We start from the raw sequence: 24799 nt of genomic DNA, 5'->3' as shown, positions 1-24799 counted from the left end.
CCACATCCCATTACATGGACCCTGATAGGTAAAATCATTCTCCGCTTGGTTTTCTTCACTTTTTGGTCAAACCAGGTGATATTTCCCTTTTGGGATGGAACCTGAAGTGGACCCTGAAGGCAGTGCCTGATGTTCTGTACACCATTTTTATATATATTCAATTTTTCCGCTATTTTCTGGCTATTTTTGGATATATTACCATATTTGGAACTGGACCCTGGACCCTGACATGTTACCCAACATGATGATCAGCAATGAGCCCTAATTTTTCCTGATTTTATTGCTATTTTACATTTGGAAATGCACCCTGGACCCTGAAAGGTCAGCTGCCGCTAAAAATGAAATATTCATTGAAAGCACCAGGTACACATATGAAAAGTGCAATGAAATCTCCTAGGAATAAGAATGAAATATCCATTGAAAGCGCCAGGCATCCAAATGAGAAGCACAATGAGATATCCTGGGTTTAGCAATGAAATATCCAATGAAAGCACCAGGTATATCTATGAAAAGTGCAATGAAATATCCTAGGAACAAGAATGAAATATCCATTGAAAGCGCCAGGCATTCAGATGAAAAGCACAATGAAATATCCTGGGGCTAACAATGAAATATCCAATGAAAGCGCCAGGTATCCATATGAAAATTGCAATGAAATATCCTGGGGTTGAGAATGAAATATATATTGAAAGAGCCAGGTGTCCATATGAACATCGCAATGAAATATCCTGGGGTTGAGAATGAAATATATATTGAAAACACCAGGTATCCATATGAAAATCGCAATGAAATATCCTAGAATAATGAGATATGCGATCTCATTGAACCTCTAGGCATTATACACATCGCCCTCCAGGCATATGTCTGGTTTTTATCATAAAAGTGTATACCACCCATCCCTGAAGCATCAAACAAACTTCTTCTCTGGGTTCGCGGTGACGGTGCCTCATATGTTGCAATCCTGCGACTACAGAAATACCTGTGTCCTATTCCTGACAATCATAAATCTTTTCGAAATCGCGTCTCCACACCGGAAATCTGGCATGCAAAAGTAGTGTTTGGAAGTCCGGTCTCATGACTGGAAAAAGACCGTAACCAGACCGGACCAACACCGCAAAAAACCGGACCTGCGGTTACAGTCTTTTATTTTTGAGAACTAAAGACCGCAAAAAAACCGGTCTAAATGGACCGGTCTTAACCGGTTTGGACCGGTCTTTTGTAGCCCCTTAAATACCCTTCAAAACGCACCCAAGCACGTATTAATTGGTTCAGAATTGACAAAGATATAAATAAAAATGTAAAATTTCGTTAAAAATAGTAGATGTACACGACCTTTTTTATAGAAACACCAATTCCCAACGGAATTTAACGTTCTTGGGCTCTTTTTAAAGCTACGAAACACGTTAACAAATTTACTGATTCATAATTTTAAAATATTGGCCAGAAAACCGGTCTTAAACCGGTTAAAACCGAAGAAGACCAAGACCGGTCTATAGACCGCAAAAAGACCGCAGACCGCGGTTTTTTGGGGTCCGGTTCGGTCTTTTGACTTTTGGGAAAAATGCGGACCGGTTACGGTTACGGTTAAAGCCCAGAGGCATCAAAAAACCGGACCAGACCGGACTTTTAAACACTATGCAAAAGCCACAAAGGTTAACTCAATCGCCACAAATCACTATGGACCACCAACGTCGAAAGACCCCTCATCGCTGTCCCGGAGCTCGAACGCAGCTGGATGTAAACGTCCAACCAACCTGAGTAGCTGTGACTATTACCCCACAGTAAGAAGTATGACATTAATTTGGAAGGCACAAGTTCTCGATTGTTGGAGGTGACTTTGCACGAATATTTTCGTTCTCGGTATTAACTTTTTGCAACGCTATTAGGGTAAATTATGGTGCCAAGCCAGATCTCCTGTCGCACTTCAAGTCTTTGACAAGTAGAAATGAGCTTCCATCTCTTGATACATTGATACAACAAGCTGGTTCTCTCATCGATCGATACGCGTCTCAGGATGCTTATGATCAAGCTCTATCTAAGGCCAAATCAAGCAACGCGCCTGAGCCTATGAAAATTTTATTCGGGCCAGCATGGACAAATCAATCTACTGGCTCTACAAATTCAGCACCGGTCCCTCTTCTCCCAAATGAGGATGTACCCAAGGTTCATAAAGAGGCCGACGACTTTGACGGCGACCATGTCCTTGCAAACAGCGTTCTCTTTCTTCAAGATTTTGGCTGGTGGATCGAAATTGCCTATGCTGTTTCAGAGGGTGATATAGGACGTGTTTTCGAGATTTTGAAGGTGACAAACCAATCATGATCTTCTTTAAAAATCAGCTCATTCAGCTGGAAATTTGTTTATAGATCTGGATATTCACATTTGCAGGATCGTCTCACCACAACTATATGACGTACCTACTGGAAGTCTACTGTCTCCTGCGGTATGAGGCATCTAGAGACCTTCGTGACGTGATCCTCAATAACTGGCTTGTGAATGTTACTGGCGAGCTTGGAAAGTGGATTGAAGGAGATTTGCTGCAAGAGCATTACAATCGTTGGCTTGAGGATATGGTCAAGAAAAGAGGTGGCGACTTCGATGATAATTTCTATCGTCAAACTCTCTCACCAAATGTCGACCATTTCTTGCGAATAAAGGAAGAGGTTGAGAAAGCTTTTCAACTCGAACGCCGTGGCAAGACACACACCCCCTCATTTGAGGGATGAACTTCGATTGCTACTTACTTTATGTGCAGACGAGAACTTGCACCTCTTCTGTGCTGGACGAACCCTAGGACATGTGGCCGTCAACCAGTTCAATCAAGGTTATGACCGACTGCAGCAAAAAAAACTTAACGACTTTATCAACAAGACAACGGCCTACGCAGACATCATTGCTGATATTCAATCATCTAAACAGGCCCAAGAGACTGCTGTACCTAGTTCCAATTTGGAAGTGCAAGATCATTCGCAGCCTAGCAATGACGATTCTCTCAGCGACGTTGAAAGTGTATCTGACAGTTCTAAGTCAGATTCTGCATCCTCGTCAACTCCTTCTTCTAGCACTGAAACGGAAAATGAAGACACTGAAGATCCAAGCAATAATCACCTCGTTAGCAGCTCAGACTATGATGTTTATTTGTCAAGCGACCAGTTGACACACAAAGCTTGGTATGAGCAAGAAGGCAAGGATAACTCAAGTGATGAAGAAGATGATGGTTTGGGGAATGGATTTTGTTCAGACGGAAGTGACAATATCAATGACACAGGAAATGGTGCATACGACTCTGAGTAGAACATTGAATTAAACCATTGTACAATCAAATGATGTTTTAAACGACTACAGAACTCAATGTTTTCTCAATCGTGCTGATACCCTTTGACCTCTGTTTTCTTTTCCTTCATCACCTCCAGCTGACGCTTCTGGGGGACGACCTGCGCGTGTGCGGTAGCGAGGACCATAGCTTTCTGACACTTCAGCAACACCAGGTTGAGCCGCTCTGGGAGCTCGCTGGCGCTTTGCATTGACAGTTATTTCTTCCAGAGCTTGGCGTTTTCGACTCAAGGATACATTTGCATGTTCTTCTTGAAGAGGGTTGTCAATCGGTTGTTCGGAGGGCCCAGCGTCAGACAAGATGGGGTCACTAACATCTTCATCCTGGGAGTCAGTAACCCTTGCGACCTTTCGTTTTTCACGTTGCTTAGCTCCCGTGATTCCTCATGCTTGATTTCGTTCAACCAGTATGACTACCTGAATCGCGATGATTGAGTCGAAGAGAGCGCTTCCATGAGTCGAGTAATAATGCCATGCGCCACAGAGAACCTGTTCAACATTGGATGGAAAATGGATAATGAGCAACCTGTCAAGTAACGATGATACAATATGAGAGGGAAAATAGGAAGTGCGAGCCCGATACTTGTGGATGTTCGACCATCGCTCTAGCTTCCGAATTGACTCGCCAAAATTGAGCAGATGTTTCTCAGCAATCGCTCGTTCCTTCTTCGTCAACTTGTCTTTCTTCGGCAAAGACAATTTTTGGAGAGCGGTGGCCTTCTGTGCGGTCAAGACTGGTAATTGGGTCGAACCGGTGGGCAATGGTGATGGTGGAAAAACAAGAGACCCACCCCCTTGCCGTGCTAGACACAACGAGCAGGGTAAGCGACGCCCAGAAGCCAGACAGTCTAAGGAAGACGTTTCTATAGGGGGATTTCCGTAACAGATGTTGATGCGAGCGATGTAGCATTGTTTCTCGGCAATAATAAGAGCTTTTGATTGATCTAGAACACAAGAGACTTTCTTCTTCTTCTTCAAAACATTGTTATTTTGTGTGTGAGAATTAAGAGCTGTAAACGGCTTAGAGTCATGGTGCTTGTGTTGACACGAGAACGATTCTACTAGGGCTGCGCACCGTCCGTTTGATGGGGACAGCAGTCGATTAACAGCCGTAAATTTGCACTTCGAAAGTCAGAACAGAAGCGGACGGGTCAAAAACGGCCGTAAACGGGTTAGACGGCTGTTTTGCCCACCTTTCGATGTAATTCATTTTTTTCACACTTTTTCGGTACCTGGAAAAAGTAAAAAGAATTATTGAGCACAAATAAGAAAGATTTGCACCTTCAAAAAGCAAATTGCAACCTCAAGGTGTGTAACAGACATTTCGCGGGGTTTCAATTGCGATGAGTCAGCACCATTAGGCTGTTTCTAATTGTTTTCGAGCTGCATTTGAACCACATGTAGCTGAGATAGAGCTTGCAAAAGGTAAATAATAAGACACTTTTGACACAATCAAAAGATAGTACAGCTAATTACGGAAGAGATTTCGCATTGAGGCCGTTTGAAAATGCGACGGTAGCGATGATAAATTGGCAACTCAGATCAATGTCGATAAGCTGCATCGTCTCCTCGTTGTATTCTGGAGGACATATACTGTGGTAAAGTCGTGCTCGGACAAGTTTATTGGCACCTTCTGGTTGAAGCCGCCAAATGTAAGCGTATACGCGGAAGACCTGATCGAGTGTTCGACAGTGAATGATGGTCTTCCTTCCGCTGTTCATGTATGGAAGTAGATCAGGGAATTTGTCGCCGTTCAGTCCATGAGCGACAAACTGAACACTGAACTGTGTATTTGGGCACTCGTTGGATCGCCGGATGAGGAGGAAGTTGCCTTCAAAGAAACCCAGGCTTTTGCAAACAGACGTTGTTGGGGCCCCGGGTTCTAGTGTCACACTGAGGCCAACAACAGCTATCGACGGCAGAAAGCGTCCACGGAAGAAGGCTCCAATGGCTGCAAATGCTGGACGGAATGAAAGTCCCCATTCGTTGATCAGGTGGACTTCATCGATGCAAGCGAACACGACATTGGATCGAAAAGTCGGGCTCTCGGTGATCTCTCTCCATTCCTTGTCGCGCAGATGCTCCGGATCCACACATATGACCTGCCACCTAACGCATTCCATGATCTCTCGTGCCAAACGAACTCCACTCTTTCGCGCATTGCTGAGAGTTTCATGGCAATATGAGAAAGCAGACACGTTGAGTTTTGAAAGTTCGTTCACCTAGAACATTGTTAGTGAGAGAATGTGTACAAAGAAGGGAAACAAACAATATTGCTGGCTAGTCCTTTTGTCGGTGTGACCACGACGCCAATTGGCCTTGAACGGGTGGGCAGATTGGCGGGATAGGACTCGGGGTGCTGGTTGTACTCTGAAAGCACGAGACATGGAATGGAAAAGGCTGCCGACTTCCCATCTCCAGTTGCGGTGCAGCAGAGAACATCTTGTCCATCAAGGATAGCTGAAACGAGGTTGAGCTGAACCATATGTAGCCCGCTCGTCCACAGTGGTATAATCTTTTTGACGATGGTGTTGATGGTTTCCAGCCCTAGAGGGTCCTGCCAGCGGGGTTTGGCCATAATTTCGTGTTCAATACGCGTTCGAAGTAATTCTAAAAGCCAAAAAGTCAATGTTCAGGATGCATAAAGGGAAGAATGTATTCAAAACGCGTCAGGGCGTGAAGGGAGCAGACCAATATCGACGTGACGAGGTCGGACCGTGATTTCAGAGTCCGAAGATTACATAAAGATTTCCTGACATGGTTTTTGGGGCGCGACAAACAACAGACTTCATATGATCGTGAACTAAGGTACGACTTCACATCATATCGAAGCTGTCTAGGAGAGACTAGTGTCGTCCATATATTTGATTGACTCTTCCTCAAGTTGAGGCTTCTCTCCTCGAGTGAATTCATCGAGGTCGTCATTGCTCTCGTTATTGCGAAGTGGGATTTGGATTTCTCCTGTGTCATCGTTGAGATTCTCATCCTGCGCAACAGAGTTGGCTCGGTCTCTAGTTCCAGGTCCATCCTGTCCAGTAGGGTTGGCTTGATCTTCATCACTTGTTCCAATTGGATTTGATCCCATAGTGCTGGATGATCCATTTTCTGGGATTGCACTCGCAAAGAGGTTTGCATGTCCTTCACTCATGAGATAGATTGAGGGACGATGAATACGTAGTATTATTGGTGACGAAAAATGTGTATGCTAAACTGGACAATGAAGTAAGATATCAAGACAATAGCCTAGATAGAAAGATGAAGATCTTACCTGGTTGAGGAGTGAGATGTCAAGACGAGAGCCTAGCAGAAAGGTAGATCTAAAAATATGTTAGAGTCTCCTAACGCTCATCCAGGCGTGGACCACGTGAGTTGGAGAAAATATGAGCAGCGGCTCGGAGTTGTGTGTCAGCGGACACACAACTGTTTTGTGCGCGTGCAACTAGCCTTGGTCGGCTCTCATTGGACTTGAGTAAACACTCTGTTTAAACTCGATTAAGTACTCGTTCCCACTCCATTTCCTGTCATTTTTCGTCTCCAGGCCAGTATAACAATCATAGATAGTGATACATAAAACAAAGTCATTTGCAATGAGCATAGGAATAGCCTAGAATCACGTGTATGAACAATATATGTTCATCACCACCACCCATGGTCAGCGAACTATTATCTATAATCACTACTTGTTGACGCGACTTGAACGTCCGTTGCGACCTTATAATACTCAGAAACTCATGATGCTGTACTGATGCCAAAAAGATAGATTGCGCGTCCCGATTTATGCCCTTCAACATGTCGGCAGTGCAAGATTTTCTTGCCTATTTACCTAAGTACTGCCTCAGTCACCTCCCATGGCACTCGCTTTCCACTAATAGCTCTGGTTTGCCTCCACCCTCATCAGCAAATCTACATTTTACTTGTCAGCTTGTCGGGACTTTTTGTCACTGACAGCTTGTCGCCAAGTTACAAGTTGAAACCAGCTCACAAGCTGACGAGGTGCCTGACAATGTGAAGACAGCGAAAAAATGTGGTTTGACTTGCTTATGTAACACTTGGTAACTACGTCCGTTCCCTCTTGGTTCCCTCTCATCTTCAAGACCACACCATCGTTCACAGCGACAACCCACCTCACCTCCGATGTGTCACCACCACCACCAACAACGACCACCTCCCAGAAACATCGTTTGACCTCCCACAACCACCACGGCGCACACCAACCATACCACCCTGAGAAAACGACGTTGTGATGCCATGTCACCAGCCACAACCACGAGCACCAGCCAGTACGTTTCATCCTCCTTCCTTTTATTGTTGATTTAGATGTTATGTCAACAAGAGATTCTTGCAGCATTCTCCCTTGTCACCTGTGGAATGGTGTCATCAGCACATTATCCTCGACATCTCAATTATTCGAGGAAAGTGTGCCTGGCGATGGCCCATGGTGAGTTCTTTTCTCCATCTCTCTCGCTCCGTTTTTTGAATGACACAATATTGTTATTGATAGGTCCTCTATTACGTTTGTTGCATCTGCATGCTGCTACACACTTTCTCCATTGCTGTCAACGGGAACGCTATCAGCAAAATTCCGCCAACAGGTTGTATGAATCTCTTAGGGTATGTCAACGCCACCTGCCACCCACCCAATGCCGCCACCAGCCACAGCAACCAGCCAAGCACCAGCCACACGTCAACGGTACCTTCCAGACGCGCCACGAAGTCTGCAGCAGCAACGACGACGACGAGAATCAATGATGGAGGAACGAGTGCCACCAAAGGTCAGCAACCCCCGATAACCCTTTCAACTGACAAGTCCCTAGCCAGTCGCCGTTGCCCACACACACCACACACCGACCATTGCCACGTCACCCCACTGTGCATGCCGTTTTGACGGCATATGTACTAGTATGCACTTGCAAGAGCAGGAGGGGGGTTCGAGAAGGGGATATACAGAGTTTGTGGAAGGGACCCAGTGGGGGGAGGGCTGCGTCCCTCCCAGTGTCGCTGGTGTGGATAGCAAAGGATAATTCAATACTGTATTATTGTACTCTCATAATATATACCCTCATAATACTGTGTGACCACTTTTCTGCTATTAAATACCAAAAATAAGATTACAACTTTTCTGAACTTGTCAGCTTGTTAGAGCAATCTCGCAACTCAACTTGTCAGATTTTTGGATCTACTTGTCAACTTGTGACTTGTGGCTCGTTTGGACTCGTTTGGGCTCGTACGAGCTGAAAAAAGTCCAAACAAGTCGTGACAAGCGGAGTGTAGAAATACTGATGCTGTACTCGCGTGCGAATCCCAAAGCTATCCTGATTTCAAATATTCAAATGGGTACCACCACCTTCTCGATATGTAACCAATGACAGCTCCGGACTGGGAGTAAGTAGTAGGTGGACGATGGGCAAGCTGGGCGGGCGCGGAGAGAAGAGTAAAGATGTCGTCGTCGAGTCCGAGGCAAAGGTGAAGCCAACCCTTCCAATGGCATCGTCATCCCATCTCAAATACCTATATGCGTGCAAAACACCTCAGACTGCATACACCTCCCACGCATTCTCTTTCCCCTCCCCTCTCTCATGAACTCGGTCGTCCATGTTTCATTGCCGTGTGGGATATAAGCGACATCTTTCTTTTGAAGCTGGCCGTGACGGATTCGTATACGTTTGATAGACGTGAAGGAAAATCGATTAGGAGGATCCGGACCTCAAAGGGAAGCTAATAGAAGAGGCTTGGTGGACCCACATCTGTGAAGAGAGGGGCGGATGAGGTTAGAAGGGAAAGGGAAGAGGGTAGGAGTACCTTGGACACCGATGTAGATGCTGGCGTATCGGAGGATGAGTATACATGAATCTATGCTAGTAGTGTGGGTTTGTTAGAACTAGGAAAGGACAACAAAGGAAATGAAACGAACCTTTGACTCTTTCGGCATCTCCCCCCCTCGAAGTCAGCTTCGCATCGTTCTCCGCCTGATGGGTACGTATCTCCAGTGGGTTCCCCAGCGTAACGACATGTTTGAGTTGCCGTCCGAACACCGTTTGTTGCTAAGTCGTCGAAAATTTGTCCTAGTAGTGATCGAGCCCTGCCATGTTTCGACAATTCACGGCGCAGGGTGGGTCATGGCTTCTAGGGGCGTGGGTCAGGGATGGAGGAGGGACTGAGATGCAGAGGGGACGTACGTGTCGTTTTTACGGCGGTGGCGTAGTCTTTGGCATCGTGATTATGCAGCTAGGCCAGCTCTCCTTGCCCGAGATCTGGCAGTGGTATGTATAGCCAACTGATGAACAACTTGAACCAGAATCAGTACTCGTCACCGATATGCACCAAACCCAAGCACTCACCCAAACAAAGCCAAGACGCAATCCCCCCCCATCTTCTCTTCGGTCAATCACAAGTCGAATGCCCTCCAGAATCCAGGGTTTCTGGACAGGCGCCTCGCACAATCCAGCTAGGTGTTTCTCGGCTCCAGAGGGTGCTGAAATTTCTCTCCCCCATTGTCGGGTGTTTTGTGTGGGTTTGGAAGAAAGATCTGTATGGGGTGGCGTTGGTGTTGGTTTAGGCGACGAGTGCTTGAATATGATTCAAATTGGCGCGGATCTCAAGAAAGTATGCCGCTGTACGCAGTCACAGTAAGAAATAGTCTAAGAGAGGCCACGAAGCCACAGCTGGCAAGTCACTTGGTAAAACCAAAGTAACATGCACGCAGCACAGGGCAAGCTCAGCAATCGTGTCACAGACGAAAGCGTGACTAGTGTCACGCATAACATTCCATTTTCGTCTGGCGCCGACTGGCAAGCGCCGACGCACCTTAGATCAAAGCCTGGCTGAACGGACGGCGCACCATACTACGGTGTAATTTACCAGCTTGAGGCAGGATTTATACGCGGCATTGTTGCCTTGCGACACTGGTCAAGATTGACGGGGACCCCAGCGGACAAGAAAGGTTGAAGGAAGTCGAAGGCAAGGGCAGACCGTGTCCTTGTCGGAACTCGCAATTCGCCCAGCGCTAAACATCATTTAGCAGTGCATGTGTGGGAGGTGGGGTCGCTATGCAAAGCTGTGGAACCTGGCGCCTAAACTCTACCCTAAACCCTCACAACTGGAACCTCAACGAGCAGGCAAACTGGGGACTTCTTGGCTCAAATGGAAAGAGACTTACCGGGACAAGCAACCGTGAACGATGGGTACGTATGTCATCATCAAGGTGCGGAGCCATCATCGCTAACCCGGACAATTCGAATGTCAGGCCGTCGATTCTTCAAGGGTCTTCAATGCCTGTTATTTCTGGTGGAGAGCTGAATAACTTTGGACGCGACTATAATCACATCACTATCAAGATTTGTAAGACTTCATCTTCGGAATCACTTTCTTATTCGAGAACTGGTACTTAGATCAAGGTGTACCACGGCGCCGGCATAGGGACAATCGACACGAGTCGGTGAGTTGTTTATCTAAAGAGCAACACTTGTCCTAAAGGCTTAGACAAATTCATTCAGTTATCTATTCCCCATCAAGGCCAGCGGAATCCCACCAGGAGAGGTCCGACTATCAACATCTGTAAGACTTTATCTTCGGAAATGCGTTTCTTATTCAAGAATTGGTACTTAGGTCAAGGTATGCAACGGCATAGGGACAATCGATACGAGTCGGTGAGTAGTTTATCTAAAGAACAACACTTGTCCTGCTGAAGGCTAAGACAAAATTCATTCAGTCATCTCCTCTCCATCGAGGCCAGCGGAATCCTAGGAGAGGTACGACACCGAGTACGAATGCATACTTCATCACAACATTGTCAACTAACTTCCTCGGCCAGATCATATGGTTTCTCGAGATGTGAGTCGAAAAACATGTATCCCTGCCACTATTTTTACGCCCGCTCAGTCATCGGATGAGGAAGACGAAGAGTGTATAGGGCAGAGCAGTACAGCAATTTATGAGCGCCAAATGAAGAAACACTTTTTTTTTTATCGGTTGAAGGTCTGGTATTCTAGCCGAGGGGAAGGAATCACGAATTTTGATCGTATCTGCAGATCTGATCTCACGTCTCTAAATAGAACATCAAGCATGACAATATTTTGAGGTCATAATTTAAATAAATCACTCATGGCGAGCGCTCCTTACGGTCACAACACTACTGAGTACTGAGTGCGAGTGCCCATACCAAATAGTGCCTATCAGATAGATGAGAATTTGGGTCTGATTTTACTTGGATTTTACCGTTGATCGCATCTTTTCGTCTATCTACTGCCAGGTTCAAATGACAGATTTTTCAGTGAACATAGCGAGCAAACTCTATAAGCGCGAGCACAAAGGAAATGGGACAACAACAAGAAGAAGCTGGCGCTCAGCCGTGTTCCCTTCTTTTTGCACTCCCTGGACCCCTCTAGTAGCAGATTGCATCACTCTTCCTCCCACCAGGATTTTGTAAACTCGGGCATGGCTTATCCTCCCCCTCTTCGTCCCCTGCGTACTGCCTTCCTCCAGCGCCCGCAAACCTTCCTTCTAAGCGTCGTCAACCCCCACCCGCTGAAGAAGTAGAATACATATAACAGTTGCAGTGCGCTTAATGCCCTCCAAACCGAAATAATCCACCCAAACCCAGCAGCGCGAGCCTCAAAGCTGTCAACTGGTCTGACGCGGTCTGAGGAGGAGCCAAATACGGTGTAGTGTGGCGTAGCGGGATCGTTGTCGTGGAGGGTTTAGGGTCTGAAGAGGAGAAAGGATGGGGAGTAGACGGAATGGGATGAAGGATCGGCATCATGGCCACATTCGCTCTGTTCCTATGCACAATACGCTTGCATGAGTGCACTAGCAGGTGTAAGGAACGGTGGTTTGAGAGAGGGCGCAGGTGATTGCATAGAAGAAAGTGTCAAAGCTGCTGGGTGAAAATGGTTTCGACGGAGGAGTTTACGCTGTTCATCCTCCGGTTTTCCAGGGGTCCTTCTTTCATCGACGGAAGATTTGTCGATTTCTTGGGGATTACCATAGCGGCTGCACGCCGTGTCTCCTCATTAACCCTTCTTTCAGCCCTGCCCTCACGCCTCCTTGCACTCCCCTTGCCCTTCCCATTTTACCATTACCAGCAATGGTAGCAGCCCTTTTCACCACACCCACACTCCTTCCGTTACTCTCACTTCCGCTATATGGAGCAGGCTTAGCCAACAATCTCTTCATCATCACGCGGGATGTTGGCGAGTCAGGGGAGCACGTGGTGCATGTTGGGCGTTGAAAGATCGTTACGTAGACTTTGACTTTGATTCTGGGTCTGACTTTAACTCTGGGTCTGTGATGACGGCGGGACCGGGGTCGTCGGCGGACCACAGAGCCGAGACGTAGGGCCGTTAAAAGAAGGTATAAGCGGGTAAGTGGTGGTGGAAGGATACGAGGAGGGGAGGTGACAGTTGAAAAAGACATCGTCTGGTCTGTTTACAAAGAACGAGTTACACCCTCTTGGATTCTTCGTCGAAAAGGAACGTATGTCTAGAATTCAAATAGTGTACTTGTTCTGTATATCAATGTCAGTCCGAAGGGCTGCCCGCATAAACCAAGGAACACTTACCAATGTCGATCAGAGTGGGCATAACAGGAAGAAGATCGTGAAGTGCTCGTTAAGGAGCTGAAGGCGTTGGTTGCGCGAAAGAATGCGGAGAGGAGAGAAGAAGAGGGTGGAAGTTGAGATGGTCAAGGACGGAGGTGGAAATGGGTGGGGGACTCGTTGAGTGGGCTCAATTGACAGATGCGACCAAGTCTTCCCAGCGGCCAGAGTGGTAACTCCAAGTTCCCGAAGGAGAACGACCAAGGACGAGCAAGTCTGTTCTCAGACGACCGTATGCCCTTTTTCCCCCTTTCCTCAGCACGACTAGTAACCATTCCTAAACAGAACCTCCTAGGCGTACACAGCAACGGCCTAACCCACCTCGTCTTCATGCCGCCCACCCGCATCTCCACCGTGATTGAGATAGTCTACCCTCCCGGGTTCACGCATGACTATCAGTGGATGACGCGGGCGTTGGGGTGTGGAATGATACGTATTTTACGCAGGATCCGGAGGTGAGGTATCCGGAGTGTTTTCAGGGGATGGGGCCATGGTTTGGGGCGGGGGCGTGGTGCAGATTGTCGAGGGAAGGGCGAGACCTTGAAGTGGCGTTTCCGTGGTCTAGTCCGGTGGAGGGTAGTGCATGGCGTGAGGGGCTAGCTTATGGGAGATAGAAGGAACGGCGCCACTGCAGCGGACGTTTTATGTGACGGCGTTGCAAAAGCTGGGTTGTTGTCATTTGTCATTGGCTAGGGGGAATTAAGTGGTGTGGGTTCGTTTGCGAGTTCAAATTTGAGCTTGAGGTTGCGGTAGCGGAGAATAGCTGGGACTTTGATGAGGTCGATGTGTACATCACTTGTTCTACGAGACCCAGCTGTTTGTAGACTCGTTAGCTACCGCAATGAAGGGAGCAATGAAGGGCATACTCGAGAAGTCTCCTCAATAAATGCCAACCGATGCGTAGAGATAGAGTCGAAGGTCTTGTGAGCGTGCATCCTAGCGTCTTTAATGGTGATCAAGACCCAAGAACTACTGTCAAACTGCGCTCGTAGGGCATCGCGGATGAGGCAGAGAAGGAGAGGTGAATTGTGGTGCGAGAGACTTGACAGGAGAGATCTATAATTTGAGGCATCGACATCCATCCGCGGGGACGTAGATGCCCGCGAGGCCATCAAAACCATCTCTCCCCCCCCACAAAAAAGAACCTCAATCCTCGTCGATGCCGTCTTCCTTCACGTTCCTCACGAGTTTGCGCGCTCGTCGCGGAGCTCCAATTCGATTTTAGCATCGAGCTCGGGCTTGAGGGGGGTGAGAAGTTGGATGTCGTCTCGCAGTGCTTGGATCAGAGCTTCTCCAGTCCGTTCACATTGCGAACCCACCCCAGCTTGAAAAGATTTGAGAGGGGGTAATACCATCGGCTAGTGACTCTCCATTCCCATCCGCGTCATCTCGAGGTTAGTCGATGTTCCAATCCCGTGAAAAGACGGCTAAGAAAGGGAACTGGCCATCTGTCAGAGAAACACAGGCCCCAGGTATGCTTGGACATGGTGGGAAATACAAGAGGATGCCGCGGTGCAGAAGACGCGAGACGCGAGATAGGGCCGAAGTTCGGTTAGTAGGGGAGAGTTTTTGAGCCATCGCTGGGGGGATGAGATGGAGGACGACGTAGACGGATATCATGGTGGAGGGTGGTTCTTCGCCTTCCGCTGACATGTATCGCGTAAGGGGGAGAGTAGAGGAGGCAGGTGTGAGGGGGACGGGATTACACGGCTGCTAATGGGGTGAGGGACGGATATCGATTCAAGAACACAAAAATTTGCGTGAGCTCTATTCAAGCTCTGTTTCAATCAGAGTTCCTGCCCATCGTTTCGTGTGTTTAGTCGCTGGAGGGTCGACATTGGGTATAGTTATTGGTTTCCATCAGCTGCTATTGATGTAAACTATTGGACGCAAGTCAGAGAGTTGCGCGTTGAGTATTGGTTGAGTACTTATGAGCATTTCGCTCATCAGATTCAGGTGTGACTTTCCAAACGTCACACATAACATTCCGTTTTCGTCTGGCGCCGACAGCGTCGGCCCGACATTCAACCGACATTGGCCCGACACACCTTACATCAAACCGCAGCTGATAGTTGGCTGATAGTACGGACGGCGCACCATACAACGGTGTAACTGAGCATATTACAGTTACTCGAGGCAGGATTCATACGCGGCATTGTCACCTTGTGATACTGGTCAAGAATGACGGGGACCCCAGCGAAGTTCGAACGAGAAAGGTTGAAAAAACTTGGAAAGGAAGTCAAAGGCAAGGGCAGACCGTCGTGTCCTTGTCGTAACTCGCAATCTGCCCAGCGCTAATCCTAATTTAGCACTGCATGTGTGGGAAGTGAAGCTTCGAAGTCGCGATGCAAAGCTGTGGAACTCGACGCCGAAACTCATCCCTAAACCCTCACAACTTGACTTCAACGAGCAGCGCAAACTGGATTTCTTGCCTCCAATGGAAAGAGACTTACCGGGACAAGCGAATGTGAACGATGGGTATGTATCTCATCATCAACGTGCGGAGCCATCATCGCTAACCCGGACAATTTGTACGTCAGGCCGTCGATTTTTCTAGGGGCTTCAATGCCCGTCATCTCTGGTGGAGACTTCAATAGTGTTGGAGGCGACTATAATCGCATCACTATCAACATTTGTAAGACTTTATCTTCGGGACTACTTTTTAATTCAAGAACTGGTTCCTAGATCAAGTTGTGCGACGGCATAGGGACAATCGACACGAGTCGGTGAGTAGTTTATCTAAAGAACAACACATGTTCTGCACAAGGCTTAGACAAATTCATTCAGTTGTCTACTCTCCATCGAGGCCAGCGGAATCCCAGGAGAGGTCCGACTATCAACATATGTAAGACTTTATCTTCGGAACTACACTAACTGGGAAAAAAGAATGTCTGGTCATTTTTTGGACAAAGTTGGTGCTATAACACAAGAACCAAACATTTTCAGAACTAAGCTCTGGTGTATGAGACATAGCTAAGGAGGTGTAGATTGTACATACCAAGTCTGGGGATGAATGAATGAAAACTCAGGATAAGGCAGAGCATTCACTGTGACAACTTCCAAAAATGGGATTTGACAAAATGGGAAATTCTGAATGACTGCAACCTACTGGAAGCAATTCACAATTTGAAGCAGAAATATTTTAAACACTCAATCTCCCTGCTATTGTCATAAGCCCCATAAAGTCTCTGAGATATAAAATTCTATAGTCTCCCCAAAAAAGTGAATTTGAATTGATTCCCCTTCTTGGACATTTGCAGTTGCAAATATTGCCCAGGATTGATAGGAGAAGGTATCTATTGTCATAGTATTGTACATATACATAACTATTACTGTTCCATGATCTGATTTGACCACATTGCCAGGAATAAAGCATTTAATGGCTAATAAAACTTCAAGAAACTGTGAAAATTAAGAGACATATAGTCAATATGGTTCCCAGAAACCCTGCTTCCAAGGGGTTACAGTTAATATGGGTGTTTGAAATGTCCATGCCAAGTGCTTCTACCTATCTCTTGAGTTTTGGGCACAGATGCTTCTCAAATGGCCCACAAAGCTCACTGAAGCATGACAGAGAGATTTCCAAATCAGGCCTAGAAAGGTCTGGGGGTCTCAGATCCTTGTATGAATAGGACCTCTGTTTATTTCCTTGGGATAGTGTTCCTAGGTATGAGAAGTGCCTTGTGAAATATTTTCAGCCCCAATTCACCAAGAAAAATGTCAAGGATTGGTCCAGGATGATTGCTCTATGCAAAATGTACTTTTCTTGGGGACTATTCAAGTTATACCCAGTGTAAATTTATTTGCTGTCATATTATACTTCAGGTGTTGTTTAAAGGACATCCTGAGTCTCCATGGATTAACTCAAAAGGGTGGTAGCATTTTTTCTTCTTGCAGAAAAGAAGGACCGATGTTGTAGATACTTGTTTACTTTCAGAAAAACTCTGGAAATTAACTTCTACAGACATCATGCAATGGTCATTTTAACATTTCTACCTACCTTTTGTATTATACACACTACAAACATTAATAGGGAGTCATTTTTCCTCATTCCAACAAATATATTGAGTGAAAAATACATAAAGTGGAGAACAAGTTCAAATTTACCTTTTAGGGGAGGATATAAATTTTCTAGCCCAAAGACTTTATGAAGCTCATAACAATAGCAGGGAGATCCAGTTTTCAAAATATCTCTTCCTCAAGTTGTGAATTGCTTTCAGTAGGTTGCAGTCATTCAGAATTTCCCATTTTGTCAAATCCCATTTTTGGAAGTTGTCACAGTGAATGCTCTGCCTTATCCTGAGTTTTCATTCATTCATCCCCAGACTTGGTATGTACAATCTACACCTCCTTAGCTATGTCTCATACACCAGAGCTTAGTTCTGAAAATGTTTGGTTCTTGTGTTACAGCACCAACTTTGTCCAAAAAATGACCAGACATTCTTTTTTCCCAGTTAGTGTACGTTTCTTATTCACGAACCGGTACTTAAATCAAGGTGTGCAACGGCATAGGGACAATCGACACGAGTCAGTGAGTAGTTTACTAAAGAACAACACTTGTTCTGCGAAAGGCTAAGACAAAATTCAGTCATCTACTCTCCGTCGAGGCCAGCAGAATCCCAGGAGAGGAGATCATATGGTTTCTCGAGACGTGAGTCGAAAAATGTGTGTCCAGCCTATGTTTACACCCTCTCAGTTATCGGATGAGGATGACGAAGAGAAGAAGAGCAGTAATGCAATTTCCGGGCGCCAAATGTTGCCCAAGGGATACGTTTTTTTTTTGTTGGTTGAAGCTCCGTTGCCAGTTCGCATAGCCACCTACGGCTATCACATCACGTCTATAAATATAAGTAGAACAGATCAGTGATCGATTGACCCTGATTGACCCCATCTAAGGGGAGCTACTATCACGTGCCTAGTTTTGCAAGTCACCTAGTTTTGCAAATCGGTCTCTAACTTTACAACACATACGATCTACACTCTGAAAATATTTGAGGGGGTGTATATTTATGTATCAAGTGCAGCTATATTTTTGTATTTGAAGAAATTGGATGGAAACATGCCACAGGCTGCAATATATAGCAAAATCCCGCACTTCCCCACCATGTTGCCTGCATAAAATATTCTGATTCCAACAGAGAGCTCTCATTCTTTTTAGGGATTGAGCTAAAGATATATAGTAGACATTCCATCACTCTTTCAGAGCATCTGTGCTGTCAACAGATGAACAAGGCATCCCGACAGTCGAGCATGACTAAGTTGAAGCAAGCACTTCAAACTCTGATGTGTGTTCGACACGCCACATGAGGTTCACATTCAATCTCCAAATGATGCAAAGAGGCGCACAACTGAAGCATCTTGTGTGACACAAGCGTGACAAAATTTGCAAAACTATGGTGCCGGTCACCTATAGGCTGCTACTTTTGTACAACTGAAATAGCTCCCCCAAAATTAGGTATTTTTCTTATCCCTTTAACCAAATGCTTTCTTAACACAATAGGAAGAAATTTGCTAAAGGGATAAGTGATACGATGAAAACTGGGCAAGTTATTAATATTGAGGATTTGCCCAATTTGGCCACTGTCCTAAAAAGGAAATTAAGGGTCCTAATCTAATCTAATCATAATTTAAAAATCAAATTGGGGTGCTGGAGTCTTGAGAAAATGTCTGTGGGAGATGTGTTTGCGAGAGCTGAAGTCCTTGACCACAACAACGAGGTGCATCTCGTGATTTGATCTGCCTGAACGGACCCATATTGCAGCACTCAGGTGTTTTCTTCTTATTTTTGGACCACGAGACATGGAAAAGTAGGGTTAAACAATTTTTTGGAGAGTACTTTGGGATAATAGATGTTGGAAATTTTTCTCTTCACAAAGCTAAGGTTACAGTCTTTTTTCAAAAATTTTCGCCACAGATTTGGCCACTGCACAGCCACTGTCCCAAAGTAGCGGCCTATAGGTGACTGGCACCATAGCGGTATCACGCATCACTAGCACCCTCTGTGGCCAAATGCGGACGCGCTGTCTGTGTGACTCACACACTGTTCTCATTCTATTTCCTGTAATTTTCGTCCCCAGACCAGTATAACAATCATATATAGTGACAAAACAAAGTCATTAGCAGTGAGTTCATCTCTTGAGCCTTGATCCTTTTGATTGTCGATTCGGATTTTGCAGAAAGCCTGCCAGTGGAGGGCTGGAGGGAGGCAGGAATACATGACAAAGCTGTTTGATGATGCTGAACTCTCCAAAAATAACATTCACGTCCCTGGAACGCGCCAAGAATACACGACGCGACTTGGGCTTTGTTGCACGCATATGATGCCTCCATTGTGGTCTTATCATACTCACATACTCACTAAGTACTGCGGCCTCGATAGCTCTGTATGCTTCCAACCTGTACTTACTCTTGTAGACTCTTGTGTGAATCCCAGGTAAGCAAGGCAATCCCGATTTGAAGTATTCACGTTATGTAACCAAATAAAGAAACTCATTGTCTTCTTTTTCCTTTCCCCTCCTTGCTGACGACGATGATGACTATAACCGAATGTGAACAAACCGTCAACAGCATCCACCACCTTCTTTTCGCCACAACATTCTTTAAATCGTCGTCTTGCCCACTTATTGGCAAGCCTGATGATCCCCACAATACGAGTCCCTGAACACATCCCAATATGTTCCTCCAAGGTAATTTCTCAAGGCGAGATGCCTTCCTTGTCCTTTTCAGAGCATGTTTCATGCACATTACGTCCTTCCTCTTCCCAAGTCGACAGATGACAAGCCAGTCAACAGCCATGGTGATGATTAACAAGCCAGCTTTGGTGGTGTTGGTTGCTCCTAATGCACATGCACATAAGGAGATGCAAACACCTACTGGAATCATATCAGAACAAATCGCCACAGCCTATCCTTCTTCACCAACACATATACCCCAATCCGATGCCCTCCCGCCAACCAAGGATGGACGCTATTCCAGAATTTCTATATGTCGAATGGGACATTATTCCCCATCATACCCAACTCATCATACACCCCTTCAACAGGCAACTCTGAGTCATACAGCACCATGAAAGTCGACGGCTTATTACCTGAGATCAGGATGATGACTAGCACGGGGCTCATGGCACTCAATACTCCAGATAACATTGTGCAGAGGGAACCTACAGAACAGGAGATGCGCTTTTTGAGTGTACTTGAGGCAGCGGAAATGTGGGGTAAAGAAGGCGAGGAAAAGAGAGTTTGGACGGTTGATGGGAATACAGTGAGTTCTTTGGCGTCAAATTAGCCATTTTGATGATTAACGTTCTTGATCCTTCAGCTCCTCTTGAATGACCCATCCCAATTCCTGCAACACTACTACCACTTTGTTGCTGAACTCTTCCTAGGCGTCCAAGCATTCTGGCATGGCTTCTTCTCCTTGCCCACATCCCATAACCCCATGTCTTCTTCAATCCACCCCACGCCTCTGCGAATACATTGGGCCATATTCATACACTCAGACGCGAATGGATGGCGAGACGACCCTGGGTTCAATGCATACTTCCTTTGAGTGGCCTTTCCATCTCTTACAGTGGAACACCAGGAAGACTGGGGTGATTGAGTGTCTGCTAGCATTGAGTCGCCTTTCACCAGCAAGGTGAGGGCATGGCACTTCCCGTTGGTACTGTTGGCAGACCGAAGCGCAGCACATTGTGGTGTGATGTGTGGGAGTCGGATGCAGAGGACTGCGGCAGAGGCTTGGGACTATATGCGTGTCTGCAGGACATTGAGAGGGATTTGTGTGGGTGGGTGGTGGGATCCTGTGAGGGAGGCAATCTGGCGATTTGTGGGTGTGAAGATGGGGAATTTGTCTGTTGTGTTGCCTTTGAATGAGGGGAACAGTGTGGAATTGGTGAAGGGGTTGCAGATTGGAGATCATGCTCGTCTCGTCGGAGTGTCAGGGGTGATGTTGCTCATGCCAGAAAAGATCGTCATCACTTATATTTCGCGACAGAGTGCACATAAGCAGAGGCTCTTGAAGGAGGATCATGAGGCACTTGTTAAGGAGCTGAAGGTGTTGGTTGTGTGAAAGAATGCAGAGAGGGAGGCTGGTGGTGGTGGAGAGAAGGAGTTGGTCAAGGGTGGGGGAGTCAATCGCAAGTGGGCTCCAATGGCAGAGGCAAGCAAGTCTTCCCAGCAGCAACCAGAGTGGGAACTCCAAGTCCTCGAAGCAGAACATATGACCAAAGATGAGCAAGTCCGCGCTGCTTCTCGGACAACTGTGCGCCGTTCTTTTCCCTTTTCATGTCCTCAGTAACAATGTCCTAAACAGATCCTCCTAGGTGTACACGGCAACAGCCTAACCCACCTCGTCTTCATGCCGCCCACCCATTTCATTCCAGTTTTCTCCATTGTTTTGATTTGGAGCCACTTGTGCTGAATTTGTGATCGGTTCGGAGGGGGTCTGAGCTGCAGATATATGGCCATGCGCATACATATGCCCAATTCCAATGCCCCAGTGATATCGCATGATCATGTCGCGGTCGGCGAACCTGCCACAACGATTAGATGATGCCATATCTAGAAAGCAGGTGTTGTTCACTGACCTATTGACATAGTAATCTTTCCATTCCTGACCATCTTTTGCTATCTTGGAAAGGCCACATCCATCCAGATGACGTTTGCCCTCAGAGAACACTGGGCTTAGATAGCAACTTCGAAGAACATGCTCAGGGTTTATAAAGCCAAACACATCTATTTCGGCCACCAGAGGAAATGACACCCGATCCAGGTGAGAGGCTTCCCATCCAGCAGTTGCCGCATTGGTGCAAACCTGGAACCATCGAACCCAAAGGAAATCAAACCTCATCGCTTCATAATTGAGCATACCAGGTCCAGAATAGACGACATTGACATGGTATATTCCCAATACTCGTGCATATAGAAATGGATGTGTCGGGAAATCATTCCCGGCTAGCGGATCAGAAAGTAACATGACGTCACGGTGGGATGTCCCTGGGTTGATGACATCTTCGGATCGTCACACATCGTAGGTGGTGTTATAAAACTGGGCAAGTTTGTGAAGGTACATGCGGTTATCTTTGATGATGATGGAGTTCAAAGCCAGCTGCTTTGTATGCTCATAGAGGCCAACGTTTGGGGGCTTTGAGGCACTTGTTTCGCCTTGAAGATTCCGCAACTCTTCTAATCTTTCTTGGACTCTAGGTAGGAGGTGGGTGTTCAATTTTGTCATGAAACCCTGCGCAGGTTGTGTGATCAGTAAGAAGCATACAAATTTAGAGCCAGGTTTACCTGAACAGCAGGGTCAAAGCAATTTTCTGAGAGGAATAAGCCAATGTTCACTGGATTGTTTTGGGTCCTTCCAATGTGGTATCGACAGCTCGAAGACCCAGGGAAACTGTCAGCTGCATCACTTCTTGGGCCGCTCACCTCCCTGGCGTTTAATTTCTGCCGAATGCGGCGGAGTCGAGCTTGCCTCCGCTCAATCTCAGTCAGTTGCTTGATGAATTTCTTGCGACTCATGTGCTTGTACCGAGATTTTGGGTTTCGATGCTCAAGCTCCGACTGCACCATGCCAGGCCTTAGCAAGACATGGTCCAAAATGACAATGGTCAACTTACTGGCTCAGTCGAATAAGAATCTGTCGTTCCGTATCTCCGAATCATTTCAACATAATCCCCGAGCGCATGCGCTTTGTATGTGTTCAGATTGAGGGTTTTCTTGCGCCTCCCGGGGGGTAGTTTTGCCTGTGTTGCTTTTCGACTGGTCGTGCTGCCATCCGCGCTATCAGTCAAAGAGAGGGCACCCTGCGTTGTATGTGGTTCTACGGTCGCAGTGTTTATATTGGTGTCATTACTGGTTGCCGCTCCAGCCAGTGCAGATTTGTTCACAGGCGCTGAAGCCTTCTTGGCTTGTTGATGCTGCCTTGCTGCAGCTTCCTGCTTTAGTTCTTTGGTATCAAAGGCCGGACACAGCTTTTCTTGAAAATCGCGGAGAGCTTGCCCGAGTGCAGAAGTGGTGGATTCTAAAATTCCCAAGGTAAGGTCTGTGTGCTGGCGGAGTTTAGCAAGGCCATGCCAATGTGCGAAAATGAACAGAAGGTCCAAAAGGAGGGAATTGTGTGGCTCTGGAAGAAGACCATCAAAAACTGGGATGGAGCACTACAAACACTATGTGAATATTTCGAAATGTTTCCGGTTCATCCAGTGGCTTACTTGTAGGAGGTTTTCGTAGTCCCTTGCACCAAGCTTCTTCAATTCAGAAATATTGCTTGAAAAACGACAAATAGAATCCCGGCCAAATGTTGGCGTCGCGCGGAAGCTATCACATCTCTTCAGATGGCCTATTTTGAAATGGAGGAGTGTACTGACCGGAAATCGAGGATATCAGTTGCTCCAGCAATAGTATCCAAGATCTGAAGAAGATGGAGAAAAAGGGCCCGCCAAACTCCTAACTCGACCTCATGCATAAAATCGATGTGAAATATTTCAAAGAAATTGAAGAGCAAGTGCGAGAAGCGTGAAAATGCATTCTGTGGCAAGCCTTAGCTTAGATACAAAGTTGGTTCGCTGTGCCACAGACTTACTAGAGTTGGTACTAGCGAATGCGGCTTGAGAATGCGCTGCACTGGAGCGCTCTCAACCGCCCAATTGTTTTCGTAGATCAGCGCTTGGGCTTCGCGTATTTTTTCTTGGTATACCTTGTCGTTGGTGCACACAGAAAGTTTTCGCTGTACTTTGTCGCATTCAGTACCTACTTGATGAATAAGACCCTTAGGAATAAGGCAGCGAGGACATGGGCGACCACCCATGTTACGAATGGTCGTTAGTAGAACCCTATATGATCAGCCTCGCAACAGTCACCAAAAGCAGCAATGTACACACTTCTCGGGGTAATCGGCAGCATAGGAGAATATCCTAAGGTAGAAACATCGGGCAATCCCATCGCAGCACATGATGACAATACCATTCTCATATGCATCCATGAACTCGTCATCTAGCAAGATTTTCCACTGTGCATGCAGAAACTCATGCTGGCAATGCGCCATGAATGGCTTGCTTGCTCCTTTCACACCAAAATGTTGCCCAGCGAAATCTTTGAATTCGGGTGGCAACTTCAGCCCAGTCAATTGCCATGGCCTTACCACCAAAACAAATGTGCCTTACCTTCTGGAAATAAGCAACATGGTGGCAGAGATTACAGCTGGGTTTGCATCTTCTATACTTCGATTCGTTCCCGAAATATACATAAAGCGCCCAGAGATATGCAGAGCCGAATGACATGAGGTGGGTGGTGTCCGACGAATACATGATACCGACAACAACCTGCTGGAGGGTGCATCCGGGTGCTCTGGGTAAAGCCTGTATTTCTTCGTGTGCCTCCAGGAATGCTGGAGAAGTATAAAGTTCTCCTTGAACCCTAACCGAAGCAGCGCCCCCTTTTGCCACCACAATTCATAGGGTTCAAGATGGAAATGTTGGAACTCATTAGTGTTGTTCATCTTCTCCTTAAGAATCGATATGATGCTGCAATGATGGAATGGGGGGAAATGATATTCTTGAACCCCTGGGCTCTTTGTTAGGCGGTGGATTGGGATGGGTAAAGAGATCGGTGTTGCGGTCCAGCCAGCATCAGGTTCATCAGAGGTCTTATCAGTGCCCCCCTAATTCCTGCAGGAATCCAGTCATTCCTGCGGATTCCGGTGGATTTCGGAGGAATGAAATTTGGCAGGGAGGCCTGCCATTTTCATCATTCCGGTGCCTTACCATTCCGGCGGAATTTGGGCATTCCGGAATTGACACCGGAATGATCCGCGGAATGCACAGGAACGGAATGTAACGGAATCCGGTCCTTTGTTTGTTTATTTTATTTGTTT

The 24799-nt window shown here is 46.5% G+C and overlaps 7 protein-coding genes across 7 annotated transcripts; 5 read left to right on the top strand and 2 right to left on the bottom strand.

The window, feature by feature from the left end:
• Positions 1–1635: 1635 nt before the first annotated feature.
• Positions 1636–3294, top strand: LACBIDRAFT_333858 (uncharacterized protein; the record flags this gene model as incomplete). Its single annotated transcript, XM_001888560.1, has 4 exons — positions 1636–1652; positions 1887–2304; positions 2367–2586; positions 2756–3294. 4 exons carry the CDS (start codon positions 1636–1638, stop codon positions 3292–3294), a joined length of 1194 nt encoding a protein of 397 aa, XP_001888595.1.
• Positions 3295–7122: 3828 nt separating this feature from the next.
• Positions 7123–8218, top strand: LACBIDRAFT_333856 (uncharacterized protein; the record flags this gene model as incomplete). The annotated part of the gene is made up of 5 exons (XM_001888559.1): positions 7123–7210; positions 7592–7613; positions 7651–7771; positions 7835–8105; positions 8148–8218. 5 exons carry the CDS (start codon positions 7123–7125, stop codon positions 8216–8218), a joined length of 573 nt encoding a protein of 190 aa, XP_001888594.1.
• Positions 8219–10379: 2161 nt separating this feature from the next.
• LACBIDRAFT_333855 (uncharacterized protein) lies at positions 10380–11366 on the top strand (the record flags this gene model as incomplete). Its single annotated transcript, XM_001888558.1, has 7 exons — positions 10380–10514; positions 10722–10768; positions 10827–10887; positions 10926–10979; positions 11021–11081; positions 11144–11163; positions 11361–11366. The coding sequence occupies 7 exons, from the start codon at positions 10380–10382 to the stop codon at positions 11364–11366; spliced, it is 384 nt and encodes a 127-aa protein (XP_001888593.1).
• A 943-nt stretch (positions 11367–12309) lies between these two features.
• On the bottom strand, positions 12310–12744 carry LACBIDRAFT_312989 (uncharacterized protein; the record flags this gene model as incomplete). Its single annotated transcript, XM_001888518.1, has 1 exon — positions 12310–12744. One exon carries the CDS (start codon positions 12742–12744, stop codon positions 12310–12312), a length of 435 nt encoding a protein of 144 aa, XP_001888553.1.
• Positions 12745–13066: 322 nt separating this feature from the next.
• On the top strand, positions 13067–13384 carry LACBIDRAFT_312988 (uncharacterized protein; the record flags this gene model as incomplete). The annotated part of the gene is made up of 1 exon (XM_001888557.1): positions 13067–13384. The coding sequence occupies one exon, from the start codon at positions 13067–13069 to the stop codon at positions 13382–13384; it is 318 nt and encodes a 105-aa protein (XP_001888592.1).
• A 5204-nt stretch (positions 13385–18588) lies between these two features.
• Positions 18589–21266, top strand: LACBIDRAFT_333854 (uncharacterized protein; the record flags this gene model as incomplete). The annotated part of the gene is made up of 8 exons (XM_001888556.1): positions 18589–18642; positions 19003–19047; positions 19102–19358; positions 19813–20185; positions 20310–20560; positions 20686–20977; positions 21005–21184; positions 21246–21266. 8 exons carry the CDS (start codon positions 18589–18591, stop codon positions 21264–21266), a joined length of 1473 nt encoding a protein of 490 aa, XP_001888591.1.
• On the bottom strand, positions 21263–24233 carry LACBIDRAFT_312986 (uncharacterized protein; the record flags this gene model as incomplete). Its single annotated transcript, XM_001888517.1, has 10 exons — positions 21263–21455; positions 21510–21933; positions 21997–22162; positions 22216–22488; positions 22545–23084; positions 23139–23244; positions 23295–23455; positions 23510–23759; positions 23808–24037; positions 24090–24233. The coding sequence occupies 10 exons, from the start codon at positions 24231–24233 to the stop codon at positions 21263–21265; spliced, it is 2487 nt and encodes an 828-aa protein (XP_001888552.1).
• Positions 24234–24799: the final 566 nt, after the last annotated feature.

Source organism: Laccaria bicolor, genomic scaffold, assembly GCF_000143565.1.
Source record: "Laccaria bicolor S238N-H82 LACBIscaffold_56 genomic scaffold, whole genome shotgun sequence".
Lineage (NCBI taxonomy): Eukaryota > Fungi > Basidiomycota > Agaricomycetes > Agaricales > Hydnangiaceae > Laccaria > Laccaria bicolor.
Note: the sequence above shows the minus strand (reverse complement) of the source record. Positions and strands in the feature narration are given on the sequence as shown.